General features: G+C 46.1%; 1 protein-coding gene across 1 annotated transcript; it reads left to right on the top strand.

The window, feature by feature from the left end:
- Nucleotides 1-2215: 2215 nt before the first annotated feature.
- LOC308087281 (adenylosuccinate synthetase isozyme 2-like) lies at nucleotides 2216-3394 on the top strand (the record flags this gene model as incomplete). Its single annotated transcript, XM_080431056.1, has 1 exon — nucleotides 2216-3394. Exon 1 carries the CDS (start codon nucleotides 2279-2281, stop codon nucleotides 3392-3394), a length of 1116 nt encoding a protein of 371 aa, XP_080287182.1. The 5' UTR covers nucleotides 2216-2278.
- Nucleotides 3395-12261: the final 8867 nt, after the last annotated feature.

Below are 12261 nucleotides of genomic sequence, written 5' to 3'. Positions count from 1 at the left end.
CACACACACACACACACACACACACACACACACACACACACACACACACACACACACACACACACACACACACACACACACACACACACACACACACACACTCTGTCAGGCACGCCTGAGAGCACGCTCAGACAGACATGCCCACACACATCCAGTTTATGCACACAAGTAAAATGTACATTCATGCACAGATATATGCAATGCATAGTCATACACACACACAAGCACACGTCACACGTGTGCACGCACGCACGCACGCACGCACGCACGCACGCACGCACGCACGCACACACACACACACACACACACACACACACACACACACACACACACACACACACACACACACACACACACACATAAACATACACACAGATTAAATTAGAGACACACACGCAGCAGTCGTGCTGTGAGTGGACGGCTCTCCCCTCAGACAGGAAATTGTGTCACCATTAAGAAAGAGAATAAGAGAAAAAAAAACAGTATCTTGAGGATAATTGCTCATCCTGGCACCAACCAGATAGCCAGAGAGAAATGCTAATTCTTGGCGTTGTGCATTCCATTACGGCGAGAAGTGACAGCTCTTTAATATTATGATAACAGTGAGGCACAGGGATTTTTTTCTCTCTTTTCTTCTCAACCAACTGGTGAGGGAATGGCAGAAAGCAATTTGCATGCTGAATTTGCCTGTGAACTGCCGGCAGTGGTTTTAATCACTCGACATTAACAAATCTTTTAATTACCATTTGTCAACAACTGTGTATGGAATAATTTCTGCCACTTAAATGCTGCTGGGTTTTAAGGACGGAGGGGCTAATTCTAATTTCTATTAAGCTTCTCTTTTGTTGGGTTTTGAGGTGATGGAGTGGCTGCCTCTCCTCCTGAGTCTCACTGAAAAGAGAGAAAATGTACTGAGACGAGTCAAAGGAGAGAATGTTACAAGATGTTGTCAGTGTTGGATAGAAACCTTGTACCCCCATATTTCATCTTTTTATGTTTTGGTTTTCATAAGTTAGAGGCATAGTATGCAACATTGCCCTGTGGTTACATAACAAAACAATACATATATGTTTTAACCCATCATTTCTCTCTATACCAGCAGTTATCAGCCACTGGAGTAGTGTGATGGTGTTTACCAGCAGAAACACAGTACACTGCCCTCTCGTTGCATTGTGGTGTTTTCACTGTTTGCTTTGGTAGCCCGTCTACCAAAACAAACAACACCAAAATGCAATGAGGGAAATGATTGGTTAAAAAAAACTAAAAACATATTGTTGTGTTATGCAACTACACATAATTTGCCTTTAATGTCCTGTTTTATACTTTGTCTTGACAGTGTCGCGCAACAGCAGTGAAAAAAGCCTATCTACAAGCTCAGTTTCATAAGCTTGTAGAAACTGGGCTGACAGGTGTTGTTTTAGCCTGGCTGACGTATAGTCTTCTGTTTCTGGAATAGAGGCTGATGAAATGACAGAGAAATGATTAAGCTGGTGAGCAAAAAGTACAAGCCTCTTCACAGGATAGAGGAACGCTGCATTTAAAAGAAAAATATATTTCCTAACTGCATATCATCTTCTAACTTTCACTTTTATTTTTGCTGCCAATTTCTCTGTTCTTAACTGCCATGTAACTTACTTGTAAGAAATGTGCTATACAAATACATTTACTATCACCGATAGTTGGAAGTTAATCCGCAAATATTCTTTATTATATATATATAAATATATATATATATATATATATATATATATATATATATATATATATATATATATATTATATATCTGATTAATAACCAGGACGCAGATCCAGCGTCCTGCCAGACATCCTAGGATGGAATTCCACGCAGCTCCATATTTGGGCAAGACTGACTTCATATCAATGTCATGAGATTCTCCAGCAGAGATATGTATGCGCTCAGAAGAGAGCATGCCTTTAAAGAGCCAGAAAGAGCACTGAACGGACGCAACAACAGAGAAGCATGGCATCCAGCACGATGTTGAAGGGCCAGGAAACTGCTTCCCTGAACAGTGAATCAGTAACGCAGCGGCCGCAAGACTCGAGTGGCGGACAGGAGGCCCTCCGCATCCCGAAGGAGCCTCAAAACAAGGTGACGGTGGTCCTCGGGGCGCAGTGGGGGGACGAGGGGAAAGGTAAAGTGGTCGACTTGCTGGCCATGGAGGCGGATATGGTATGCAGGTGTCAGGGCGGCAATAACGCAGGTCATACCGTAGTGGTGGATTCGGTGGAGTACGACTTCCACCTGCTGCCAACTGGCATGCTCAACAAGAAGGCAGTGTCCTTCATTGGTAACGGGGTGGTGATACACTTACCTGGTCTCTTCGAGGAGGCCAAAAAGAACCTGCAGAAAGGCAAAGGGCTGCAAGGATGGGAGGAGAGGTTGAAGATATCCGACCGTGCCCACATTGTGTTTGACTTCCACCAAGCTGTGGACGGCATCCAGGAACAACAGAGGCAGCAACAGGCAGGAACACATTTGGGAACCACCAGGAAGGGCATTGGTCCCGCCTACTCCTCCAAAGCAGCTCGGAACGGTCTGAGGGTCTGTGACCTTGTCTCTGATTTCAAGGTCTTTGAGGACAAGTTCCGTAAATTGGCAGAGCACTTCCTGAAAATATACCCCGATCTGAGTGTTGACATCGACGGTGAGCTGCATCAGCTGAAGGACTACGCTGAGAGACTGCGCCCTCTAGTGACCGATGGAGTGTACTTCATGCACAAAGCTCTTACTGGACAAAGTAAGAAGATCCTGGTGGAGGGGGCCAATGCCGCCCTCCTAGATATCGACTTTGGGACTTATCCCTTTGTAACGTCATCAAACTGCACTGTGGGAGGAGTATGCACTGGGCTGGGAGTTCCTGCTTCTTATGTGGGCAGAGTGTACGGTGTAGTCAAAGCTTACACCACCCGGGTGGGAGTCGGTGCATTCCCCACCGAGCAGGACAACGACACCGGGGATCTGCTACAGTCCAAGGGGAGGGAGTTTGGTGTAACTACCGGCCGCAGGCGGCGGTGCGGCTGGCTGGATCTCATTCTTGTCCGGTACGCACACATGCTCAACGGCTTCTCTGCCATCGCTTTAACAAAGCTCGACATTCTGGACACACTGGCTGAGATCAAAGTGGGCGTGGCCTACACCGTAGATGACAAACCCCTGCCCAGCTTTCCGGCCAACATGGATGTTTTGAGCCGGGTATCCGTGTCATACGAGACCTTCCAGGGCTGGTGCTGCAGTACCGAAGGAATGCGGCGCTTTGAGGACCTGCCCCTCCAGGCTCAAGCCTACATTCGCTTCATAGAGGACTTCCTGCAGGTGCCAGTGAAATGGGTTGGAGTTGGCAAACCCAGAGAGAGCATCATCAAGCTCTTTTGATCTGTGATTTTGAAAATAGGGATTCAGGAAGCTCTCCGACTTTGCAGTGATGAGAAGTGATGAGATCTACATGCCATATAAGGGCAAGCCATCGGCCATAAGCTTCACATGACATTTGTACTGCTGTTACAATATAATTGCGCATGCAATAGAACTACATTCTATGTATTGTAGGTTTGTACAATGTTACGTTGGAATGTCATGCATTCCCAACTTGCGTTGTTCCAGAGTAGGCCGGTACCCAATGGGCACCTGTCTAGTGCATTTGATGTCGACACCCACAGATGGTTAAAGTCCAATACGGTAAACTCCTTTGGTGCGGTTCTGGACAACCTGACAACTACGGTTGTCAGGTTGTCCAGAACCGCCAGAAAAGGCTCCGGCCGTGGCCCAAATGAGCCAGTTGATTGCCATGGCAACCCCAGCCTAAGCTTGATTTGACGAATTCCCCACACCTGTCGAATTCTCCACACCTGCCATTTGATGACTTTCTTCACACATTATCTACAGACGTTTACCACTGCACAAGGACTCTCCAGAACCACCAATTCCCACAATATGGGCATATACTGATAACATCAGGGATCTCTACACAATGGTATAAAAGGGACGTGCACAAACAGATACAGAGATCTCCATATATTGGCACAAAAGGGACACAGATAGACAGACATACAGACAGACAGTTACAACAGGTATAACCGGTAGTGCATAACAAGGTGGGCCATGCATTCCCTGTTTGCATCGTTTCCCAACTTGCATTGTTCCCGAGTAGGTCGGTACCCAACGGGCACCTGTCCAGTGCGTTTGATGTCGACACCCATAAATGATTAAAGTCCAAGGTTTCTGGGGTTGTTCCAGTGGCGGGTGCAACCACTCAGCCTGTGCCTTGGGGAAGGTCATATTTCTTTGGAGGATTCAACATCGTCACTGGATCCATTAATGACAAGTTGGACACCACTACAATGGGGACACCACTACGATGGTCTGGTCTTTAATTACCACCAGAGGCTCTCTGGCACCTGTTTCATCAGTCCACTCTGCCACCATCATATGGACAAATATGTTTGTACAACAATATTAGTCTGTTTGACAGAGACCAACTGCTGGCTGAGCATACCTTCTGCATAGCTTCTTACGTGTGCCATTCAGCCTTTACTTACAATGGAGAGTTGAGCCTATGGGTAAGTCCCCTGTTCATGGATGGCTGATATGTGCTGTTGCATGGTGGGAGATCTCATCATTATCTTTGGTGCAGGGGAGGAGCTAGCTTTCACTAAGTCAGTGGCTTAGCCCCAGTGTCTAGGAGAGGTCAGATTTTTTTTCACACTTAATTAATATTTAATTTAATTAAGGTTTCACACTTAATTAGTTGATATACAATCACTTAGAGTCTAATCAGCAGCTTGTTGATGTCACTGTTCAGATAACAATGCAGAAGCCATGAATCTCCAATGACATAATAAATAAAAAAGTATAAAGAAGTTTCTGACAACATTTCTCTTATCTGCTAATTAAACAATCAACCACATCAACTACAACTCTCCACCTGGCCTCATCAGTCTTCACACAGTTCTCTCCTCTCACCAAATACTGTATAGGCTCTCTGAGGTGCCTCAAGCAGTATTATCAAGCCCTGAAGTCCCTCAAGAAGCATGTAATATAATACCCATGGGAGATTCAGGTGTCACGGCAGGAACAGGAGTAACAATAAAAGACAGGACAGTAGTTTGAATACAGCTAAGAAACAATGTCAAGCACACGCCTCTCTCTCTCACTCACACACACACACACGCACACGCACACGCACACGCACACGCACACGCCTCTCTCTCTCTCTCTCTCACACTCACACACACACACACACACACACACACACACACACACACACACACACACACACACGCCCAACTGTGTCTTTCATGTTATCCGTTACGGTACAATCTTTGTCACGTAGGCTTGAAGCCTACATGAATGACATATTATGATACCAATCACATCACCATGAATGGAATACGTTCGTATATTAATGCATTTAACCCATACCGAGCAGTGCGCGTTCGAGTTACACTAAAATAAAGCAGTCAAGGCTATTCCCATTTCCCAGTAAGACTCGGACCGTCGGGCAGGCAAGTCCCCATGCCGCGCCACATTAATGAGAGATAGCCTGGAGAGAACATTAATGGATGAAGGCTGGTATGTGTTGGACCGTGGGTTAAATGTCTGATCTCCCGGTGGCCATGAAAATATAACAGCAGCGCCGCTGCGCCGGTCTAAACTCCCGAAAATGCGCTCGCAGAAGCGCTCGTACATTTCGAAAATAGCAGATCTACAAGCTCACAACGTGCCGCGATGCGACCCGTTGTGAGCTTGCAGATCTGCTATTTTAAATAGCCAATGCAGCCAGATCTGCAAGCTTAACCGAATGACTGTTAAAGCAGTTTGTTTAAATTACTTTATTAAATGTTATATTTTCACAGGGATTATTTATTAGTGTAGATATACATTTTGGAGTGGATTATGTGTCCAGATGCCTGTCAGACAGTCAGACAATGCTTCTCCGCAGGTCTAGAATGGAATAAACTGGCGCAGCCAACGTCAACAACTGGTCTCGAACGGTGATCTCGCCGTACGCCCATTATTTGGTCTACGCCGCGTTGATAAATGAGGGCCACTGTGTCTAGCCTGTATATCTTAGACGTAAGTCATAGTCTGAAGACATTAAGCAGCTATCAGTTATTCAGTACAGTCTGGAGCAGTCAGGACTCCCACATGACATTGGGTGGGAACTGGCAGCCATGACTAAAAATAAATGAATAGGTAAAGTAGCTACAAATAGCCAGTCTACAAGCTTGCAGTGCATCATGATGTGGGTTTGTAGATCTGCCATTTTAGCCCACACCCAGTGGGCCCCGGCCCACAGGTTGGTTGGGGATGGCTGTGGTCATAGGCGGCGGGTAATGAAGGCTAGGGTAGGCTAAGCCTTCCCAAATGTTATGCTGGGGATTGCACAAATTATATAACTAGAACTTTGGCCGCGCTGCGCGCGGCCTCAGCTCTATCGCCCGCGCCCACACAGCGATCTGTGCGCCCGCCCTGCACCCCTCCTCCTCCCCCAATGTGCAGTATTGAGAGCCCTGACGTCACAACATTTGGAGTGATGGCCACTGCACTCTGGTTGGTTGGAATACACCTAGGGTCCAGGTACAGCTGAGATGAGAGAGGAGATGTGTATGTTAGACACAATATGACTCTGAGCAGGCATCACAGTGTTTAAATTGCATCTGGTGAAGAAGAGACTTTATTTTCCTATGTAGGTAGTATCGTGTAAATACTGTATGCTTTATTGCGACGATGACACACACACACACGCACAATCCGATGGATGTGGGAGGGCTATTTTTTTTGTTTTCATAGAGCTGGTGGCGTAGTTGTCTCGCGCAATGTGGCAACCTGGTCTGACTTATAGGCGTTTGTACGTGTTTTCATTAGAGCTGGGTTCTTATGTGTGTTGCAAAATCAGTGTAAATGTCCAGTAATGTGCAACTACTACCACTGCTTTTGTATTTGAAACGTTAAATTTCTCTAAATATTATAAAGTGTCAGGACAGCCTAATACAAATATAATGTATGTAAAGGCTAGTTAGGCTACTATAGGCTACAGTGAAGTGGGACTTGAAGTGAAGTTTTTTTTGGACTGTCTTGGTGATTATCTGGCACAGTAGCTGTGAATTAACAAAGTGGACATTTAGACTGAATGTTTCCTTTCCGTTGTCCGTCAACAGCACAGTAGTCTGTGCCTTGACTTCAGTGCACTGACTCTCTCCCCCCCGCCCCCCCCCCCCCCCCTGTGCTTCAACTACACGGCAAAAGGCTGTGCGTGGTTTCTGCGGAGGGTGTTATGCAGGAATGTGTGACCCTGTACAATCTGGTCAAAATGGCCACTGTTTGTGTGTTTTTGCGACGCGTTGTGGACATACTGACCTACCAACGGATATGTGTTAGAATGAATTCGATGTTTCGGTGGAGGGTGTTATAGAAAAGTGTGACCCTGTTCAAGCTGGTCAAAATGGCCGCTGTGTTTTTGTGACGCGCGACACACACACACACACACACACACACACACACACACACACACACACACACACACACACACACACACACACACACACACACACAGTTTCTTGGCGTTGCGTGTGCGTTCGCTCAGCATAGTTTTTCTGCGTGCCATGGCTGCGTGCAAAGTTTTGTGTAGTGTGTCTCTCTCTCTCTCTGTCCCCCTCTCTGTCTGTCTGTCTCTGTCCCTACCTCACTCGCGGCTGTGACCGCTGTAGAGGAAAACTTTCGTGTTGTCTCTTTGTGTCTCTGTCCCTCTCTCCATGTCCATGTGTGTCTTTCTGAAGCTTGTAGATCTGTTGTCCAAAAGATGGTGTGGCTTTCTCTCCCTCACTCGCTCGCGGTTGTGACCGCTGCGCTGTGTAGATGGCCTGTGTGCTCTGCAGGGGGAGGGGCTGCTGGCAGTACATCTGATCTACAAGGCAACAGCGTGTCGACGCGCGAAGCGTTGTTAGCTTGTAGATCTGAGTTAGTTGGGCCATGGGTCTGCTTGGATACCCTCCACATGCAATAATTTCGTCTCCATGAGTTTGCTTGTCAAATATAGTGGGAGGATATATATATATATATATAAACATTGAGACTGGACGCACAGGTGACTGTTTCATGAAATCAATTCCCAACAGATCCCCAAACCTGTTGTTTTGGGGTGCGTTTCAGTTCATTCAACCCCCTCTTGTGTGTTGGCTAGTGAGGTGCGCGCCGAGAATAGCTGACATACAAGCTCACAATCGCGTCGCAGATGCGACCGTTGTGAGCTTGGAGCTCTGCTATTCTCAGCCGTTCTCTGCGCGCCACACGTCCGCGGGACGGAGCATAAATTAGGCTTGACGGGCTGCAGCTGCATGAGCAGGAGCAGGCTCTGTGATCATAGCATGCTCCCTCCGGTCTGATGACAGGCACTGGAGGTGGGGTTTGGAGGACAACTGCTTTGAATTGCTATAATTGTTTACACACAACAGAAACCAAGGATTATAAAGCCTATTTCAATAGAGATCTTTAAATATATATTCCTACGCGCCGCCCGCGGCTGCAACTACTGATTTGCAAATTGCACAGATAATTCGTATTTCATTATCCAGTAGTACATATGGTCTTAATAAATGTCCTCCCTTTTGATTTTGAAACAGAAACCTTGTTGTGTTGTTATTGTCTCCGCCAGGCCGAAGGCATGGCGAGAGAGTATGTTTTACCCCTTGTCCGTCCGTCCGTGTGTCCGTGTGTCCGTCTGTCCGTGTGTCCGTCTGTCACCAGCTAATCTCCGGCACCGTTGGCCCGGTCGCTCCGAAACTGTGCACACACACTCCCTGGATGCCAATTCAGAACCTCTGCCCCAAATCTTTCACATGGGCCTGTTATAGCGCCACCAGGAGGTCGATTTGGGCAAAACCCATTATTTTATATTACTCCTACAAATTTTATCCAAACGTCATGCAAATCGGTACACAGTATCACTATAGTCATGTGATCAACACGGATCTGTCCGATTTCCCATATTCCATCCTCATTGCCTAAGGTTGGCTTCCAAAGTTTGCAAGATTGGTCCGTTTTGAACAAAAAGCCTCAAAGTATACTACACACAGCTTGGTATTTCCGTGAAATTTCACACGCACATTCCCACTAGGCCGAGGAAGAAATGCCACCCTTCTCACATTGGCCTGTTATAGCGCCACCAGCAGGTCTAATTTAGCAAAACACATTTTTGGAACAAAATGCCTCAAATCATGAATGCAGTGTCAATGCAAGAATAAATGGCACGGTTGGCACCCTTTTCACATTGGCCTATTATAGCGCCACCAGGAGGCCAGAATAACGTACCTGACCTGGCGGAGACCTGTGCTCCGAGGAGCACTTTTTCTAGTTATCAATCTTTCTGATACTATTGCATAGTTATTATTAGTTAATATTTCATGATCAGTCGTTTCAAATTTCATCCTGGCGCTGTGTATAAATTGGTCAATATAGCCTTCCCAATTGTCAGGCTCACCCGCCGCCTATGGCTGTGGTGCAGACAGCGTTTGGTATATACCTCTAGTACCTTTTGGTGATACAAGCTTGTCATGTGACAGCAGCATTGTGAGCCATTACATCAGCAGCATCGGTGTCGCCAAAACTCCCTCTGTGGAGGAACATCGACATCCTGCTGCTCACCTCAAACTCAACCCGTACTTCCACATTAAACATTCATGCTGAAGCCATCTAAACACTTTCTCACAGTCACCCAAAAATCTGCAGCTCGGTGTCGATTGCAAGTTGCATGAGAGGAATACTGGTGGGAGCTGGTGGGTGCGAGTGGTGTGCATGGCAAGCTGCCTGAGGACAGTGGTGGAAAGTATCGAAGTACAATTTTGAGGTACATTTACTTTACATTTGTATACTTTAAACTTCTACTCCACCTGCATCTCAGAGGCAAATATTGTACTTTTTACTCCACTACAATTATTTCGATATAGCTTTAGTTACAACTTAAGTTACTTTGGAGATTTAGATTATTGTTACAAAACATACTTCAACCACTTAAGCCCTATTTTGTAGTTCAACTATTCAAGAATAGGCGATCTACAAGCTCACAATATAGCCCATCACATTATGATACTTTGTGAGCTTGTGGATCTGCAATATTTGGGAAAGTTTGAAACATTTGAGTTATTTTACTTTGGTAATGCAAGCATATTTTGATGCCAATAATGCTTTTGTACTTTTACTCAAGTGACATTTTGAATACAGGACTTTTACTTGTAACAGAGTATTTCTACATTGTGGTATATAATTTTACTTAAGTAAATCGGAGTACTTCTTCCCCCACTGCCTAAGAGAATCACTTGTGCGAGGGGAGGGGGAGGGGGAGGGGAGCGGTGTTGGTGGGTGCCAGTGTGGAGTAGGGTGAACTAATAGCTCGGCTTCTCCGTCTTATTATTTTCTGCGTCCTAAACAGAAATAAAAAAGAAGGTAAAAGAGCATGAATAAATAATGGAGTCTGCTCCCACGCCCGTTTGGGGACGGCCTCATATGATAGGCTGGCACTTCAGCGCTCACTGCCCTGGAAAAGAGAGCAATTTAGCTCGAGGCTGCGATAAGACGAGCTGAATACTCCCTCGAATACACCCTTAATCATCACAGAGAATTCACAATGGCCTCTTTCCCTCTTTCTCGCTACGCCCCGGCTGACGGTGACACCCTTCTCTCACTAGCTGGAGACCAAGTTGGAGGAGTCACCGGGGACATTTGTGGAGTTTTTATGGCGGAGAGGCTGCGGAAAGTGCTGCTTTGACTAATTTCATTATGCTTAATTTTTTTTTGTTTTGTTCTTGTTCTACTTGCAGATTTAAATAGAGCCACATATGAGTGTGAGTAGTCATTCCAAAGAGAGTTAATTTGCCCATTTTTGCCCAAGATTGCTACTCGCCTGTCTGTTACATGAGTTAACCACTTAAACCCTATTGTATATGTTACAGTACGATTGGAAAACCAGTTAGATTGAAGGAGCACTCGTTTTCTTACGCGAGGCGGAGCAAACGGGAGGCTTTGATGTCGCGGCGGAGAGCACATTCTGTAGCGCGGGTGGCAATCCAACAGGTTTTCCAATCGTACTCTAACGTATACTTTGTTGACTGGGGTGCCCCATGGATCTGTACCAAATCTATTTGGCATAAATAGCCACATATACAAGCTCACAACACGTCACAATGTGACGCAGTTTGGCTATTTTTGAGGAATGCGAGCCTATTTCCGCTGAATGTTCGCCTTTTATGACCTATGATGCTAGGCTTCATGTAGTTAAGCCCTCTTTCATACTTTGTTGTATGACAGTGATACCCGGTGGAATCAGGGGCCACCCAGCCTAAATGAGGGATAAAGCTGTAATTAAATCAAGGATTTTCCAGTGCAGATTGGGGCCCCAGAGATATAACAATAACAGATGGTATCAAAAGGGGATCTGTGGGCTAATTAATGCATATCAAACTGGGGTCCTTGAAATGACAAAAAAAGAGAGGGAGATGGTGGCATGCTGATGGCCCAGTCAGGGAGATGGTGGCATGTTGGTGGCCCAGTCAGGGAGATGGTGGCATGTTGGTGGCCCAGTCAGGGAGATGGTGGCATGCTGGTGGCCCAGTCAGGGCCTGCTGTTCCTACGTTTTCCTGTTGCTAGGGAGCTGCTGTCAACAACTGACACCCACGTGTCACATCTGCTGAGCAGCCATAGTCCTGACTGTATGGGAAGACATCAGCCCCTTAGATCTGACCAAGTGCCGACTCCACAGAACAAAACAGTCGCTGTGACTCAACTTGGCTCACAACGGACCGTGCTCGAGGTCTTGCACTCTAGGTCTTGCACTCTAGGTCTACTCTGTTTTCCTCATGAGACAGCAAGTGTCATGGCAATCCGCCAGTTAGATTTGTAGATGCATTGCACATGGACATTTTGGCCTAAGGGTGTCGCTAAATAAAATGCTACGGTATAAATCTAATAGGGTTTGGCCTCCAGGGAGCATAAAGGTGCAGAGAGAATGCCATGGTAATCAAGCCAGTAGTTTTTGAGATGCCTCGCTTGGGATCAAAGCATTGGATGGATGATTCAGCAGACCAACATTACAATTTACAATTTAGGAAGTTAGAGATCAGAGATCAGCAGAGAAAGTATGAACTCTAGTCAATAAACAAGGCAAGTAGTCCTATACTGTAGAGTGCAGAGAGAACAACGTAGTGCCTCGAAGAAACTAGAATGTCTAGTAAACAATGAATGTAGCATA

Source organism: Gymnoscopelus braueri (assembly GCF_963280865.1).
Source record: "Gymnoscopelus braueri genome assembly, chromosome: 6".
Classification (NCBI taxonomy): domain Eukaryota; kingdom Metazoa; phylum Chordata; class Actinopteri; order Myctophiformes; family Myctophidae; genus Gymnoscopelus; species Gymnoscopelus braueri.
The sequence above is the reverse complement of the archived record's forward strand: the minus strand, read 5'-3'. Positions and strand labels throughout refer to the sequence as shown.